The 19,624-nt window shown below is 37.3% G+C and overlaps 1 protein-coding gene across 1 annotated transcript in view; it reads left to right on the plus strand.

Moving 5' to 3' along the window:
* The window catches only part of tmem132e (transmembrane protein 132E), a 99,304-nt gene that overhangs the window by 71,027 nt on the left and 8,653 nt on the right, over window positions 1-19,624 (plus strand). Inside the window, 4 exon segments of the mRNA XM_081364674.1 lie at window positions 4,128-4,145; window positions 4,147-4,278; window positions 12,728-12,933; window positions 17,711-17,987. Coding sequence (XP_081220800.1) covers window positions 4,128-4,145; window positions 4,147-4,278; window positions 12,728-12,933; window positions 17,711-17,987 — 633 coding nt within the window.

Consider the following 19,624-nt stretch of genomic DNA (forward strand, 5'->3'; position numbering starts at 1 on the left):
AGAGTATTAGAAGACTGTTAGGTTATGATTCGGGTTAGCTGTCATGTACTTGCAAAGTCACTTATATGTCTTTTAGGGGGAGCATCAAAATAAAGTGTTAGCAGATATTTAGCACTAAGCCTACTGATACTCTAATACTGGCATGTTAGTTGACATGTACAGTAGTTGCAAAGTTACTTATAGTCAGTAGAATATATAATGTGTAGTACAATCTATATATTTCATTCTACATCTTTTATTAGTCTATTAAAAAATTAAAGTGCCATTTTTGAAGAGTGCGCATGTGCAAATGTGCTCTAGCACCCCGCAACTAAATCTTACAAATCGAATTAGTCCTCATTTGTCATGTTCGGTATTTACAGCAACAATTTAACTTTAATTTGATTTCAAAACAATGAATTAGCTGAAGTTATTACTCCATCCCTGGATGGTTGACCAGTCCATCACATGCTAACACAACAATTCACATTTATAGAAATGTTAGTGTCTATTCCACCTATGACACCTCATCTGGAACCTCAAATATGTTCTGCGTTTTCACTATCAATGACTGGTGTCGCACCTTGAAAGCAGTTTAGGATAGCAAAGCGAAAAGAAAAGAAGTTTTTCCAAATGAAGAGTCGAGTCATTTCATGTGGAATACATTATTTTCAATGTGATGTTGATTGAAACCCAGTTCAAATAAGACAGCGGATACTTGCATGCTTTTATTTCTACTACTGTATATAAAATGGCTGTTTTTAAGCAAAGGGGCTCAGTGGAAAGTTTCTCCTCGAATGTGCTGTTCTGATTGAAGCTTGAGGGAGAGAGAGCTGCATAATCTTTGCTTTATTCCTGTGGGCCACAAGGGAAATAATTTACAGTTAGTTGTGCAACATCCCTGCAGCAATTCTATCCAAAATAATGAATTGATTTTCCTTGGAAAGCCATTGCGAAGCCAATGTGCTCTTTAATTGGCTTCAGCTTTTGAGATGTAATTGAAAGCATAGATTTATTTGCATGTGTCATCTAACAGGAAAACTTTTAAATTGGGAAGCTCATGAACAAGAGTATTCTAAAAGTTAATCCATTACCGTGGAGTGCTGAAACTGCCGTAGCCCGAGAGGTTTGGACAAAGTGAATGAGAACCTCAATCCCATTTGAGTTTGTCAAATGACACTGTTGAACATGTACATCCTTCTCTTCAAGCTTCATACATTTTACTATTTTATTAACTGTTTTAAAATGTAGATTCATATCCTGGTTTGTCCTTGATTCCAGAAAAGATCTTTAAATGCTTCACAGCTAGTGGAATATTATGTAATCAAAATATTGCCTTATCTCTTGTAGAAATTACTGAAGATGCTCTTGCCATTTATTTTAATTCATTTTAGTAATTCAACTCATTAATTCTCATTCATGTCCTTGACACAGCACACAAGATACAATTAACTAGAAAATGTAGGTCATAACACTGTTACGGCGCTTTCACCTGTCTGTATATTGAGTTATGTTCACTTCTTTTAATATTTTTAAAAAGCAAAACCACGACTATGCCAGGTTGAAGGGATAGTTCACCCTAAAATGAAAATTAAATCATAATTTACTCACCCTGTTGTTGTTCTAATGCCGTATGATCTTCTATCTTTTATAGACCACGAAAGGAGAATTAAAAAAAAATGAAAAAGTAGTGACCAGTATCAAGCTTTTTAAAAAAGACACAAAAGTATAACAGAATGATCCCATGGGACATGTTCCGTTTGTGGTTCATAAAACAAAGAAGGGCACAAAGCATTAGAACAACACCATGGTGAGGAAATTATGACTTACTTTTCATTTTAAGTTGAACTATCCCTTTAATAAGCCGCTTATATGACAGAATTCTGTGCAAATTAATACAAGCATATTTCAGAAAAACAGAATATTAGCTTAATCAGGTTTTGATAGTATGGTCAATACATTTACATGACACATAATCGGAATACAACCAAATTTCGATTTCAGTTTAAAGCAGAGGATCTGTGAAATTTATGCGAGTTCCAGACAATAATGCTGAAAAATAACCAAATATTTACTTATTATTGATTGTTAAACTTCAACTTTCATAAAAACAAGAAATGCATCCCAATGCAGCATTTCAGTTATGATAAAAAAAATAAAACTTTCTTAAATCAGACAAACTAAGCACATAATTTGAGTTAGATTAATGCCTTTTTAAGTTGAATTGGCCTGTACTGGTTTTGTGGTTTATCCCCATTTGCACTCTTCCCACCCGGCTCGGATTGGCCATCAGGAGAATTCCCGGTGGGCGGCTCATAAATTGGACCAGCAGCGCCACTTAGAAATAAAGGCAGTTTTACACAGGACTCGGAAAGCGCAAGTGTCTATTTCTTTTTCAGTGAGAGAGCCACGGAAAGCGGCATTAAACTCCCGGGCTGAAAATGGGCCCTACTCCGGCCCTGCTTCCCAGCATGCACTGGGGCATAAATAATGAATATGGTTGCATTATTTGACTGTATGCCAGTTGCTACATGCTACATTGTTATTGTTGATGGTGATGTTACAAATAGTAACATGAGTTGTCTTGTGATGTCAGGATGAATTTGTTTCTCTTTTCCAATGATGGTTGGTTGTAACCCTTGTTGTGATTCATGTAGCAGGTGTTAACATTCGTTTGTGGTGCATTAAGATATTATGTGTGTGTTTTTTTTTCTTCTTGAGAGTGTTTATATGATGTAGTGTGTGACTGCATTGTAGACATGTATTATACAATATTGAATTACTTGTTAACAATTTAGATTAGGGAACACTATTCACTATTAGCTAGTTGCTTTTAAGCATGCATATTACTAGCATATACTGTAGGTTGTTTATTAGTACTTTATAAAGCACATATTAATGCCTTATTCTGCATGACCATATTCTACACCCCTTAACCCTACTCCATGTCTAAGCATAACCACTACAGCAACCACCTTACTTACTATCAAATGAACAGTTTATTAAGAAAAATCCTAGTTAATAGTGAATATTTTCTCCCTAATCTAAAGTGTTACCAATTATTCTACAATAACCATGCTATTTAATTATCAAAAATACACATATTTTTAAGGTACACTGTGTAGGAATTTTTCCCATCTAGCGGTGAAATTGTATTTTGCATTCAAACGAATAGTGCTCTCTAGCGCCTCGCTTTTTCAAAATGCGTGTTGCAACTACGGTAGCCGTTATGTAACAAGAAGCTATGACAACATGTCTTCCAATAGCACTTCATCGAGTTTAACTATACATGTTCTACTGTTATGCTGCCTATGTAATGAATTACACAACCAAGCAATGAAAAAAAGCTTGCAATTTAGACCGTAACATTGACTTTCCTGTCGAGAAGAAAGCAGGCAACTTCAGTGTCCCTTTCAAAGTCTTTCTCCTTCATTAGCTCTTTCCACCTGGGAAAAGCTATCCCGATATTTACCCTCGTTTTTTTAATTCACCGGTCATGTTTCCTTTTAAATAAAATGTTTTGCTTGTTTGGCGACGAGGATTCCTTGTCCTGTGGCTCGGCATAAGTATGATCCTGCATTATAAAGTACTGTGCAGTGCAGCCTTTCAAATTTGCCGGGGCAGTGACAAGCGCCTCTCACCGTTTCAGCTGGTTTCAGTCACGTGACGCTAGCTCTGAACGAAAACGCGTTGTGGAAACCCGTTGAGGTAGACTAGTGCTTTTTTTCCCTCTCTGCTGTTATAGTTTTTCAACATGGCTGAATGACATGGAAGCCTCCTTGGACTTACCCGTCCAATGTAAATAAAGATAAGAAATTCTTCGCTTACGAGGATAAGTCAGATCATTGGCAGAGGTAATTTTACACCAATGAGGACATATTTATGAAAGACATTTATTTTAGCTAATAAAATACTTAAAAAACTACACAGTGTACCTTTAAATAAGTTGACTTAAATCTGAGGGGTCACATGTGAGCTCTTCTGATTTCAGGTGTCTCGAGTTTCAAAACCAGTCGACTGGAATTTTTACTGATTGGACATTTTCCTTTGAAAGAGGGAAGCTCATGGCTTTTAAATCGAAAATAGATAGTGTTTTGTACTTTCATAAGCAGTGTAGCACTGACTCCGGGGCTTTCCTGAACATTCAGATTTTTGGAGCAGTGAACTTCTGCTAACCTCCTGACTCATGCTCTCGCTTTTATTCTCTCTGTCAAGGTGGTTTCCATTGAGATAAATGGAGCTGTCACTGATGTGTCATCCTTTGTGCAGTGCAAGTCATTCAACGAGGACATCATCAAGGTACGTCACACCCACGTTGAGAGCTTTTGTGAACTAGGATGTCGTCTACTATTCTCATAATCAATTGTGGACAGCTTAAGAGACCATAAAATGACCATCAAAACCTCATTTAAACTGAGTTTATATATGGTCCTGTGGCCACTGCTTTTGTGATCCCCTAGAGGGATCGATGTCTTTTCAGTCTTAGACAGTACATCAAAAGTGTTCAGCGCTCTACAGAACAACATCTCCCACTGAACAGCCGCAGACATCACACACTTGACCTGTGTTTAATGCTTTTAAATGAATAGTCTCCTAGAAAGCAATGCACCCAAAGCTATTTGTATTATGGCAAGACACTGCAGGCAAGCCATTCCTTTTTTCAGCCACTGGTTCATTTTGAGCTTATAGGCTATTTTGCATCCAAAACTTTTCTTGATCAGACTACTGGAAAGACTACAATACACATTTAAGTTTTTATTGTGTCACACTTTATCTATTTGCATCTGTAGATTTTAATTACAGTACATATCTTTACAGTCTTTTTCTCATAAGACTGTTCTTACTCATGCACTGAGCAAGTAGCACTTACATATCAAACCTTCCAGTTTTATTATGTTTTTATAGAGGGGTTTGCTAATATAACAAAATGGACATATTCCTAACATTATGGAGATTTTTTTTCTGGCTTTTGACAGTAATGTATGACTTTTAGGGCCATATTTACTAAACAGGTCAAATTAGCATTAACATCAAAAGAGTACATCTGGCCCTTAGAGTGATACATTTTAAATTACCAAAGATAACATCATCAGTGTTGACCTTTGGGTCAAAAAAGTTTGAGAACTACTGCTTTAAATCCTCATAATCTGGTTCTTGGATTAAGTTCCGTCTCAATTCAACCGCTAAGGTTGTGTATTTGAGTCAATGAATGAATTTATTTCTCTTTATTTGCACAAGGGGGCAGTTGGTTCCACCTGAGGGCTTGAAAATACAAGACGAAAACATTGCAGTGTCCTTTGCTGAAGGAAACAATCATTTCAACAATATTCACCATCTGTTCCATAGCACGACAAAATCTGAAAGGAGAAATGCAATTCGAATATAAACCGTATCAAAAATGTAGCGAAATAATAATATGCCTTGGAGTGTCATCTGTCCGCCAAGATTGGGATCCATAAGTCATCCGAGAGGGGCCGTGAGGGCATCCGTTGTTTATCTGTTTTAAGATTCAGAATAGCCTTGTGTGCCGCGGTGCCCGGGCAGAGCATTAGCTCTGCTGTTATTGAGTTGGTTTGCTTGGCCGCCCGGGCTATTGAACTTTGGAGGCTAATTCAAGATGAGCCCTTCAAGCTGAGACAACATGAGTCCTGACAGTTCAATAAAATGCTCTGTGCAGTGGCAAAAAAAAAAAGCGTCGTACAGAAGGCAAAGGTTACAGGGCCCACTAACATCTTTTTTGCTTATCTTATTCAAAAGGTAGTCATGAGTATTTATTGTAACACGGTTTATTTGCCTAGAGCCAAAGCTTTTACTCCTGCACAGGAACACCAGAACAGATGATTACATGTAGAGCTGTGAGAATGGCATTTTATGCTACATGCATGGAAATGACTTTTAATATCATGTTTGCCGCAGGTTCTGTATACAGGCTGGTAATAAAACACTCTTAATAAAATAAGACCAGTGAGGTGTATCTTTAGACATTTGTGCACAGATTTGAATGGTATAGTTATTTGTTGGTGTTTGTGTGTATAATGAACATCTACATTGCTCTGTGTGTTATATCTGAGTGTTGAATGATGAGACCCTGTGGGGCTTTGTGTTTGGGAGCAGGAATCTGTGAACAGTCTCTCCCAGCTGATCTCTCTTCTCAAAGCTCAGCTAGTCACACAGGCCATCTGAGAACACACGTTCCCATTCCGTTCTGCTACTTAGCCGGAATCCTCACTGCGCACATTCCCAACACAACAAACACGCACATTTATACATGAATCACCACGTATAGATGAGTCACACACCTTGATTCCGGTGCAATGACTGTATAATATGTATAATAATAGCAAATGCCATGTGATTATCTTTGGCCTTTAAAGATGATGTATTTTGTTATTTTAAATGTTAAAATACTTTCTCTCTTCTATCCCAGGTTAATTGTAAAGCATAAATATTATGAAATGGATAGTTTCGGTACTGATTGGTCAATACATGATTCCAGTTGTACGAAGAAATATGCAAAATAGTAACCACTTTGAGTGATGTTTGTCATATCATATATGGTGGAAGGATGGCACTTAATGTATTTACTGTATATAATAAGATAAGATAAGATTTTGAGATTTGCAAATTACGTTTAACAGTGTTGTTAAATTATTGCTATTTTTTTAGTGAATGTTGACAGCAAAATAAATCTAAATGTAAAAAAAAAAAATCCAATATTAAAAATACAATATCGGTCAGTACCAATATATTGTGCATCTCTAATGTATTTTTTTTAGTACAACTCACTTTTGCAGTGACTATATTCACAATATAGCTTGGCCTCTTGAATGTTATTGCATAAATTTAGCAGAGCTGGAACGCTGAATTGACCAATCAGCATTCAGGACTTGAACTCTCTATTTGATACCAGTATTTTAAATGTGAAACCATTCTGTTTCTGTAGAGGCTACCTGTCATATTAAATCAAATCATCAGTTTCTGCTTCAAGCTGTTGGCAGTAAGTTCGTCTTTAACCATGTATAGTCGGCCTTCGCATGACATCAGTTTCTGCTTCAAGCTGTTGGCAGTAAGTTCGTCTTTAACCATGTATAGTCGGCCTTCGCATGATACCATCAACACAGATAAAAGTGCATCTGCTTAACTGTGTGACGGCAGCCTGGATGGTGGAGGGTTACAGGAGGTGTTTGTTGGATTAAACACAGCTGGCGGGTGTGTGGAGCTGGAGGCCTCTCAATGGGTGGCACTATCCTGACCTCGCCCCTGCCACTCCTCTGGAACCACGCAAGTTGCCAGGGCAGATTAGTGACTCTGAGGAACTCTGACTGCTGGCTGGCACGTAAAAAGTACTTTCAGCCGGCCCCTGCTGGCGAGTGACGCCCACAGTCCTTAACTGCTTTTGACTTAAAAATTATCCATCCAAGTTTATTAGAAGCCCCAGGAGCAAGTGGGTCAAGACTGAGCTCACATCAACAGAAGTGGCACAGCAGGAACATATTCGCGAGACTGTAGAGTGCAGTGGGAACCAGACAGGACATGAGCAACAGTGCAAAACTACTGCTGCTTTTGTTGTGTGCCACCCACCCACGCTATTGATAGTAACAATAGTGACCATTTTTATTGGGCCTACTAGTATTAATATTACTATTAAACAAAAGTTCAACTACAAAAAATAAAATTCTGTCATCAGTTTGTCACCCTCATGTCATTCACGTTTATTCTCACTTACAAGGAAATATTTTGAGGAATATCCAAGTTGTTTGAAGGTGTAATGTGTGTAATTTTCTCTAGCAGTGCCAAATGGCATTTCAAATATAATGACTTACCTATACACTCCACCTATATACCATTGGTCGACAGAACAGATGTACCGCCCTAAACTTTCGCCATTGGTTGAGCTATCATTGTGGAGTCTGGCTGATTGGGATGCAAACAGAGCAATAAAAAAAATTGACTTAAAGGGATAGTTCACCAAAAAAATGAAAATTCTGTCATGATTTACTCACGCTCAAGTTGTACCAAAAATGTCGGTAAGGGCCCCATTGACTTCCATAGTGTATATTTTTTTCATGCTATGGAAGTCAATGGGGCCCATCAACTGTTTGGTTACCCATATTCTTCAAAATATCTTCTTTTGTGCTTAACAGAAGAAAGAAATTCATACAGGTTTGGAACAACTTGAGGGTGAGTAAATGATTTTTGGGTGAACTATCCCTTTAAAATGATTAACTTATAGTTCAGTCAAGACAACTCTCAAAATAGATTTTACCAGCATTTTATTGATGAGAATTGAGTGTAGATACGATTGATCTTGGTGGAATGGTTGCTGCAAGGTAAAGTAAGGAGATCCCCATAGCAGATCTAGACTGGTTGTGCTGGGGAGGAGGAAGGCTAAAGAAAATGATCGGTAACGCTTTAGATTACAGCCCGGAAAGTACTGCGTAATTAAAATGAAATTACAGTGTAACTTTCGGTAATTACAGTGTACCTATAAAGTACTTACGTGTAAGTATAGGGGAACAATATGTAAAGTCTTGGGAATAAAGGGGTAACAACCAGGAAAATACTGCGTAATTAAAACGAAATTACAGTGTAACTTTCGGTAATTACAGTGTACCTATAAAGTACGTACGTGTAAGTATAGGGGAATAATATGTAAAGTTTTGGGAATAAAGGGGTAACAACCAGGAAAATAACAAATTATTTAGGCAAATTATTTAGACTAAGTATTTTAGAATCTTACTTTTGGGAGCAATTTAGTGAGTACATACACTGCACCTTTTTGTAATAATAGTGTATAAAAATACATAAAGGCTTTTTTTTTATTATTGGGTACATATCAGTGCATTTTATAAAGTAGGCTAATTTGTTATTATTGCAAAGGTGCACTGATTAAGTTTCAAGGCAAGTAAAACTATTGCAACTTTTTTTTTTTAAATGCTGGGTAAATATACTGTTGTTCCATGTAGTTACAGGGTAAGTATGACATTGCGGGCTGTAAATTAAACTGGTGCTTCTTACTCTCTTGTTCCATGTAGTTACGGGGTAAGTATGACATTGCGGGCTGTAAATTAAACTGGTGCTTCTTACCCTCTTGTTTTATGTAGTTATAGGGTAAGTATGACATTGCGGGCTGTAAATTAAAGTGGGGCTTCTTACCCTCTTGTTCCATGTAGTTACGGGGTAAGTATGACATTGCGGGCTGTAAATTAAAGTGGTGCTTCTTACCCTCTTGTTTCATGTAGTTACGGGGTAAGTATGACATTGCGGGCTGTAAATTAAAGTGGTGCTTCTTACCCTCTTGTTTTATGTAGTTATAGGGTAAGTATGACATTGCGGGCTGTAAATTAAAGTGGGGCTTCTTACCCTCTTGTTTTATGTAGTTACAGGGTAAGTACAATAAAAACACATGTACTCACACACAATCTGATATCACTCCGAAAACTTTATTTGAAAAACAACTTATTTCAAAACGGATTTACAGCACTTTGTTTCTCTTGCTTGGTTTCCTCCTCCTCTTGTTCCTCTTCTTCTTTTTCTTTCTTTCCACTGATAAATCTTAAGAAGGAATCCCATCATGACATGTCTCTTGCTATTCTGTAATATGTGTTAAAAGAAAATACAGTACAGAAATGTCCTCACCATTTACTCATCTTTTACCCTCATGTCATCCGAGATGTATACGAATTTCCTTCTTCAGATTAACACAAACAAAAGTTTTTCGAAAAATAAATAATCTCTGTGAATGCATAGGCTAATGCAAGCTCATGTGTTCCTAAAAGTTGACAACAGCACATACAACAATAACTACAGTAATCCATACGACCCCAATGGATGAATCAATGTCTTCTGAAGTGAAACGATAAGCGTTTGTAAGAAAAATACCTAATATTTTACATTTTTAAACTGTAGACTATCGCTTCCGACCAACTGTCACCTGCGCGTTCATGAGAGGGTTGAGTAAAGCGTGACGTAAGCGCACCGAAAAACCGAATGTCGAATTATTTTTTTATTTTTTTATGTTTTTATTATTGCTCACAACAAAATACAAACAATAACAGATAATAATAATGAAAAACAAACCATGCAGAAGAACAGACACCAGTTCTCGCGCGAGTTTCACATCAAACTCCCGCGAGAATGCAATGAACGCTTAAAGCTTCACCAAACGCGAAGCCAAGCCATTCAAGCCGACTCTCATGCACTCGCTGGTGACAGTTGGTCGGTAGCGAAAAGATGAGTAAATTATGAGAACATTTCTGGGTGTACTGTATTTTCTTTTAATACATAATACAGAATAGAAAAAGACTCCTTAAGATTAGGCTAATCAGTGGAACGATAGAAAAAGAAGAGGAGGACCAAGAGGAGGAGGAAGCCATGCAAGAGAAACAAAAAAGGACAAAACATGCTACTTTCTTTCAGGACTTTAGTATTTGAAATGAAAAGTTGATTTTAAAAAAAATAATAAAGAATAAGAAGTGTAACATGTTGTAAATCTGTTTTGAAATAAGTTGTTTTTCGAATAAAGGTTTTCCAAGTGATATCAGATTGTGTGTGTGTACATGTGTTTTTATTGTACTTACCCTGTAACTACATGAAACAAGAGGGTAAGAAGCACCACTTTAATTTACAGCCCGCAATGTCATACTTACCCTGTAACTACATGGAACAAGAGGGTAAGAAGCACCAGTTTAATTTACAGCCCGCAATGTCATACTTACCCTGTAACTACATGGAACAAGAGGGTAAGAAGCACCACTTTAATTTACAGCCCGCAATGTCATACTTACCCTGTAACTACATGGAATACTTACAGTCTAAATAATTTGCCTAAATAATTTGTTATTTTCCTGTTTATTACCCCTTTATTCCCAAAACTTTACATATTATTCCCCTATACTTACACGTACGTACTTTATAGGTACACTGTAATTACCAAAAGTTACACTGTAATTTCATTTTAATTACGCAGTACTTTCCGGGCTGTAATCTAAAGCGTTACCAAATGATCTAGCGCACTGTACTGAGCTGGAGCAGTTTGGGATGGGAACAAAAAAGGTTGTGTAGATAAGAAAAATAAATTGATTGTCTGTGCACAGCTGGCCTGAAAGAATAAATAAAGCTACTTGGAAGAATTTCACGACTGACCTATGCATCTGTACTACATATTAAGATGGAATAGGAGAAAATATCATCAACTCTTAAAGTAAGAATTTTTTTTTTTTTTTTTTTTTTTTGTGACTATCAAAACTTTACTAGTGAGGTTTCTCTCATCTAGATTTAGGCCAAGCAAGGAAATGTTTCATTTGCACATGAAAAGCGCTCTCTGTTCCTCCTGTGCTGTTATCCTCTCTGCTCTATCACCATATGTCAGGTTTTTTTATTTTTTTTGCAGTATTATTCATAGTTTTTCTCACTGAATAACAGTCCCTTTAAAAAAGAAATGAAGTGGGCAAGCAGAGTTTCCCCGCAGATTCTCCTAAAGACTACTGTTGAGAGAGCCATCTCCTCTGATCAATTCCCCGTATTGATGGTATGGATAAGAGAAGGGAGCTGTCTAGCAGTCCTACATATTTTATTACTCAGATATCCCCCACTATGATGAATCTCCAGTCTTGGATGGACTGCAGCTACCGACCTCCATTTGAGGGAGATTAGGTTCTGATTACAGTGTCAGCTGCCTTAGACCCCTAGATAAATCATAGATGGGACCCCAAAGCAAAGCTTCAGCTATCTATTACAGTAAATAATTTATTATTAAAGACTGCTGACTGTACATATGAAATGTGTTGGCAGACCAGAAGGAATAACGGGGGGGGGGGGGGGACTATTATTTTAGTTCTCTTTGGTAACCCTTTGGGTGCGTTAATGAAATTTCCACAACTTGGAGATTTAAAAATGTGTGTGTAGTGTGTTCATTGGTGTATTTGTTTGTGTGCTCAGAAAAAAGGCAGAATGCAGTGAATAACAACTGCTGCTTCGAAAAAAGAAAGAAAAAAACAATGCCTCAGGAAAAAAGCTGTCAGACCCAGTTCCTATGGGGTGTTATTTTAGGAAACATGTTTCAAGTAAAAAGACCTCTTTTGCAATTTAAAAATACTTTTGAATGGATCATTTTCATGGTTTACTTGATGCTGTTCAAAGTGACTTTTTTAACACATTAACCCTTTCTGGTGCTAACTGATTTGAAAGAACATTAATTTGAAACTACGCCTGCCATTTAATTTAATGTGTTATTTAGTACAATTATTGTATAAAAAAATAATGTGATGCACGTGTTTAAAAAAAAAAAATCATGCATTTAACACCTTACCCATACAAAACTGCAGGCTACTTGGCATGGCAAACCATACTTACAGAATAGCGGGGAGCTGTTCACATAGGATGCATTCTTGGTTCAAAAACAGCTGAACGTAGCACAATGCAGTGGTCTGTTTTAAACTTGACACAGCTTCTTAAAAGCATGTTGCTCATGATGTGAGATGCTAAAAAAATGCCCTTTCGGTCCCCATCTGAGCGTGAAGCTCTGCTGTGAAGGTAGTCTGATGTGGAGTCGGCATCATTTTGAGGGGATTTCATAGCAAATATTGATATGTGATTCATTTTGATTTGTTCAAATATGTGTTTTAATTCACAGGCCAATTACAAACCAACATCCTTGCTTTCGCCCGTGAAGAGCTGTTGTTTTGTGTGCAGACTCTCCAGAGGATGCAGTGAAAGCAATCAAACCTCTCTTTGCTCTCCTCAACAGGTGTCCATGAACTGTGACTATGTGTTTGTGAATGGAAAAGAGACGCGTGGCTCCATGAACGCTCGGGTGATTTTCAGCTATGAGCACCTGAGTGCCCCTCTTGAGCTCACCGTCTGGGTGCCCAAACTACCCCTTAAAGTGGAGCTCTCAGACAACAGGCTGAGCTTCATCAAGGGCTGGAGGGTGCCAATCTTACCCGACCGCAGGTAAGACACCACCATATCTGTGCTCTCAAATATTCTTGCACTCTGACTGCTGTTTGTAAGCAATAAGGTACATGAGACTGTGCTGTATCGTGAACAAGTCACGGCTGAAGGGCGTTGTTAGGCCGTGTTTTATTCACGATACAGCACTAGCCTCGAGTACCTTATTGCTTTTATAAAACAGTTACCACACAATACAAATATTAAAGGTAAAAAATATGTATCTTGTATGCAACTTTGTAAAATCACAAAAAGCCCTCCTTCCGCTGGAAAAAATAGTCCCTGACCGTAAACAGCAACAGAAGTTACATACATTATTTCGCCATTAGATGGTTTATAAAGACTGTCTTTATGAGTGAGTCAGTCAGTAGACTAGAGAAGACATCTTTATATTGAAAGGACTGAAATACGGAAAAACAACACGCAACTGACAAATGACTAGCTTGTCAGGGCACGTGAAAACCCCTTAACTGTTAAAAGGACAAGATATCGCAGCGGACATTCAAACAGATGTTTTTATTATTACGAATATAGGACTGACCTGAAGGAAAATGCTATATCTACTGTAAATCCAGGTACACTCGCTTACTCGATCTCTCACAATACTCTAACGTTACTCTATAAGCTTCAGAACATATGTTTACGTTGCTAAGAGTGCTTGCTAGGTGTGTTGTGGAGTGATACATAGAACCGTTGGGTGAAGCGGTCATAGCCGTGTTTTATCGTGGAAAAAAAACAGCTATTGACCAATCAGAATCGAGGACTGGAACTAACCGTTTTATAAATGCATATTAATTTCCCCAGTTAGCACCTTTAATGCATGTTTTCTTTTATTTTGCTGCTTGTTTATTTAAACGTAATACTTGTAGGCGATGTGAGGGTGATAAAGCGGTGTAATATTTTAATTAGTGTAGTTGTAAAAGCTTTAATGCTAGGTCACTAAGGGCTGTGTTAGTTACAATGAGACCATGGAGCTGATGCCGCATGAGACCCGAATGTCATTCTTCATACAGCCCATTTACTGTGATTTTGACAAATTGAAGCTGCGGTGTTGTCGTACAGTGCACGGCAGAATATCAGCACAGGCATTTTTCATGAGGAACCTCTCCAGAATTAATCATGATGGAAAACATTCTTGTAACTCACTGGTATCATTATTGCTCCCTTACAGAGGTCTTTCTTTTGTGATGTAAATCTCTAATTAAATTCATTCAAATGGGCCATTAAAATGGAAATATGATCTGATTTGGTTATGCTAATCCTGTTTGGGTGCAAATCGTCAATCTACATATAGCCTTTGTGTAGGGCTGGCGCTATGACGCATGTACCATGCAAAGGTAGAAATAAGTCATCAATTGCAAATTCAGCTATAGAGATTTAGCTTTGATATCTTAAATAACATTGGAACGTTTAAAAACATCATATATAGCTGCTAGAAAAGATAGTGTATTGCGGTTCACTATTATCAAGCCGTTGTAAGCAAAGTCTATCAGTTTCATACAGACAATTCACACACAATACAAGCGTGTCACCACATTTGCATTTGACCTCAATTTGAGTGCCTTTGATTTAGCTTCCTCCCAGGACCTATGATCTCCAAGGCTTTGTTCACACATACAATCTCTGTGTGATCGGCTCAAAATCTGATTTGTTTTTCAGATGCAATCTTTATCCCGGTGCCTGCACTGTCATTTTGCAAGTGAAGAGATCTGATCTATTTAATGTATATGGTTACTATAGTAATGGCTTAAAATTCAGCATGGCACCAAAAGACATACGAGAGTAGCTGTCACCATGGAAGGAAAGAGATGACAAAACGTAACATTTTGTCTTTGCTGATATTCTTGACATCTTGTCACAGTGCTGAGCTACGGGTGCATAAAACCCAGCCATGGCACCAGCTAATCCTGATTAATCTCATGATTTCTTTCAGTTCCTTTTTAAATAGAATAATTTTAAAAGAAAGGTTTTAAAAAAAAAATGTGTGTAATCTCTGCAAGCTTATGAGTTTGTGTAGATGAGACAAATAGCAGAACATAGTCTGTTTTTTTTTTTTACCTACAAAATCAGTTGTTTTTAAGAGACGCTAATAAGATTAACGTTGACAAGTCCAACTTCACTTATGTATTAAGTGTATGTATCCCCCCCCCCCCAAAAAAAAAAAATTTAAGCCAGTTTTTTATATATTTTTCTGTAGTGTGTCAGTAAGAAATATCAGTCTGCACTTCCAAACATTAATTTGACATTAATTGTAATAACCCAGGGAGATTTTTGTAGGAGTCTGACAGTATATATAGTTTGTCGTTTAATACTACATGTAATTTACAGTCTTCAGTGTAACATGATCATATACTGTAGATGCTAAAGAAAAAAAATGCTTGTTATCAATGTTGAGTTTAATATTTTTGTGCATTTAATTGAAATAGAAATCTTTTGCAACATTATAAATGTCTTTAATCTCTATTGATCAATTCGATTATATACTTTCTGAATTAATAAAAAAAAAAAAAAGTGTCACTGACCCCAAACTTGTGAACATTATGACAGATGTATCATTCACAATAAGACTAGAAACAAACTAAATTTGATATCATGCGGAAGCATAAAAGGCATTTCTGTACTGTTTACACATTCATGCATATTCTGTGCAAAAACCCACTCATTCGTTTACTTATTCACCATTTAATACATAGTGAATTTCACATGTAAGCGTAAATTAGTGATTTCCGGCACAGCGGTAACACTACTGTTTTGTGTAGGCCATTATATACATGGTACATCCCAAATTAAATGTTTTATTATTATTTTAATCTGATCTAACCTGTCACTTATCTTATAGATTTTTATTTTTTATTAAACAATTAACTGGATTTGGATGCCTTATTTTCTTTCCCTCTTCCCTTCTTTCAGTTCCTCCCTCCTCTGCTCTGTCTGTTTCATTCCATTCCATTGCTCAATGTTAAGACGTGTCAGTGGGCAGGTTTCTCGCATTGGCCTTCCACACCAATTGATTGATGTAGCTCACTAAACTGGTGAAACAGCGATGTGTCTGCAAAACCTGACACTCATTTTTATTGGATGAGCAAGTTTCCGTGCATGAAATCTCCAGTTCTCTTAACAGCCTAATGAGTTCAAGCAACGCTCCGCTCTTGAGGTGTGTTCTTCTGGTTTGAAACTCGCATTAACCCGTGTGAGGAGACGAGAGAGTACAACTGTCCTCAAGAACACAGAGAGCTTCTGTCTGCCAGGTTCTTCAACTGATGCAAGAGCCTCGTGTTTTTCCCCTCAATGGAAACAGGAGCGTGTGTTTAACTCAGAAGAGAGCAAAGTGCTGATCAACAACTGCTTTCCACTATTCTAAGTCTTTTATTTCTGTGTTTGTGTGCCTGTTAATCTCTCTTTGTTGGTGAGAAGTAACTGTCTCCTTACATGATATAACGCAATGCTTTACATTCAGTTCAGTTTAGGCTTATCGATGGGCATGGGTTGTCAGTCACGTGTGTTGTCAGACAGCTGTCTCTACATCTCCAGTTATCTGATTACTTAGTTATGTGTGTAGAATGCTCTTACCCTGCTTCCGCTCACTTTCTTCACATGGTGACACGCTGCCAAGGGAGCAGATTAGATAGACTGAATGTGATGGTATGTGTGAGGCATGTAAGAGTCACTGATGCGAAAACTCTTTGAAACAGGTCTCCAGATGATGCACTTTTTCATATTGTTATGCAGGTCTAACAAACATTTTGGAGGGAATTCATGGAGGGTTGTTTATATGCACACATTAGCTATTTTAACACCCAATGCACTTAAGAAATGCGAATTAATTAGGTAATGGCACAAGCATGCCAAAAAATCTGTGCTGAACGCAATTTATTCACCACAGTTTTAGAAGCGGGTACAGTACACTTCAGTAAGATTCACTATATAGAAAGTGCGCTCATCTGTGCAATGAGTCTGAATGCATGTCTTATATATGCTCTTGTGCATCATTTGCAGATCATTGGATGAATAACTGTTGCTATAGCTCTATAGAAAATGAACACCAACACCTCCCTTTAAATATATATATATATATTCATCAAGTTCATCAAAGTTGTCCTAAGACAAGAATGGGTATTGTTCAAAATTCATGTATAACTTTGATGAAAGGTTTTGATCCACTTCAAATGTTGACTACTGTATCTTGGATGGATGGATGGATGGATGGATGGATGGATGGATGGATGGATGGATGGATGGATGGATGGATGGATGGATGGATGGATGGATGGATGGATGGATGGATGGATGGATGGATGGATGGATGGATGGATGGATGGAGACAGACAGACAGACAGACAGACAGACAGACAGACAGACAGACAGACAGACAGACAGACAGATAGATAGATAGATAGATAGATAGATAGATAGATAGATAGATAGATAGATAGATAGATAGATAGATAGATAGATAGATAGATAGATAGATAGATAGATAGATAGATAGAGTGATTCTTGTAAAAAAAATTATTCTATAAATCAGGATTATGTGAAACGACCAAAATAAGAGTTTCCTATGTGTTTGCTTTTCCTAAAAGGTCAATTTGTAATGTTCAGATCCTCTGTTAGTCTAGTTCTATTTCACCACATAAATTATTGTTAAAGTTCACCGAACTTGAGTGCAAACTTATTAAACAATGAGAGACGAAAAGTCACTCTAACATGCATATGATTGGCACATATATTCTGCTGTGAATTTCTTATCCTACTCACAATGACCTCTCCCTCATCTCCTCAGAACGGCCAGAGACAGCGATGACGATGATGATGATGACCGTAAAGTGAGCCGTGGATGTACGCTTCAGTACCAGAGGGCCCAGGTTAAGGTTCTGACCCAGTTCCACACTACTTCTACTGAAGGCACAAACCAGATGATCACTATGCTGGGTCCTGACTGGCAAGTGGATGTGACTGAGCTAGTGCAAGACTCTCTGAAGGTGGTGGATGCCAGGGTGGCTGAGCTGGTGGACAGGACGGTGCTTGTGGCCAATGAGCTTGGATCATCCACTCTGAAGGTAGAATACAAATAAGAATAGACCTTATAAATTTAGGATTGATGGAATAATGGGGGGGAGAGGTGAATGGAGCTCTCAATACCATATTACAATGCAGCAATTTAATTTAGCTGTATTACATTCTCTTCATCCAACATTATTGGACACTGGTCCTTACTCATTGTTTTTATACCTGTCAAGACATGATGCAAAGTGTCTTAGGGACAATTGTTCAATCCATTTTACTGTCTCAAATATCCAAGTAAAAAACTTTACTTTCACTCTCTTCCCTGATGTTTTGTTTTAGACACTAGTATGGTGGTCTAATTTATTTTATTTTTACCTTTTTATTTTATCAGCTATTATAATAAAATCAAAGCAAAGTATAAAATAAAATAAAATAGGCCACCTTGCCAGTGTTATAACATGTCAAAACAACATCAGGGAAGAGAGTGAAAGTAAAGTTTGCTCTTGGAATTATGAGAATTTATTTTATTTATTTTTTCGTTTTCTCATTCTTTCTCTTTTCTTTTGTTACAACAATTGCTCATAGTCCAAAGTCAACCTGATAATTATCTAAGTGTTTTTAAACAGACAGACTGCTAAGAATATAAATGTAGTTTATTGATCAAATCAATAGGGGTCCTAAATCAATATTTCAAATTCTCATATTTAATTCATCTAAGTTAGCTCTGCTGCTGTCTTTGTCTTTTAATGCCCCGTTAGAAAGCTATTCATATGCATATTTAGTCCCAGTAGGCTATTCAGAAACTGGGATGTTTGGGAAGAGAATTATCAGTGCTTTCTAAAAACTTCAATAGTGTTAAATTGGGGGAATCATTCTTGAAAGTGAAGTTTTCTCTCCATTGAATATGCACACAATCAGTTCATTGTGTCCAAACAGAGAGAGATTTGATTGTTCATGACAGCTTCATCACACCTCTCCACAGTGCTGTCTGTTGTTTGGCGAAAAAAAAAAAAAAACCAGTCTGTTTTTGCCCATAAACAAATTTGAGCATAAAAGAAAAAGTTTGCTAATTTAACTTGGGAAAACTGCAAAGGCCATTAATAATTAATGGCCAATGCAGATTTCGAATGTTTTTGCTGAATGCAAGCTGAAAATAAACGAGTCTGAGCACAGAAGCATCATTTCACCCTTCAAAAAAAAAAAAAAAAAGAAACAAGGGAAAGGTATGAATAATGTTGCTTATTAGTCAACCACACCGGGGTTTTTTAGCTTATTTGGTGGGTCTTTGATCTTTCTCTGCCAGAACGCTCATCCTCCACCCGTCACTTTGGCCTGAACACAAAGACGCTCCGCCGTTAAGCTTTGAACGTCTCTCGTTGACGCATTGTTTTGATAATCTTCTGAACAGCAGAAGGTATTGCTGACCCCTTCTCAGCATCGACTGAGCTGTAATGGTCCTGTGAATCAATCTACAGTAGCATTAATGTACAATACTTACTCTCTGAGCCTGATTCTTTGTATTTCCTATGACTTAATTGGCTCGCCAGGTCTACCAAGTACAGTAATTAGGTTTTAGGGGAATAGACAGTCCCTTTTTAGCCTTTGAACACACTCTATTCATGCATGCAAAGCTCTGGTTATAATGCAAACATCAAAAGAAGGTATATCAGCAAGTATAATAAAACTAATT

This window comes from Scardinius erythrophthalmus, assembly GCF_964197995.2.
Source record: "Scardinius erythrophthalmus genome assembly, chromosome: 5".
In the NCBI taxonomy this organism is placed as follows: domain Eukaryota; kingdom Metazoa; phylum Chordata; class Actinopteri; order Cypriniformes; family Leuciscidae; genus Scardinius; species Scardinius erythrophthalmus.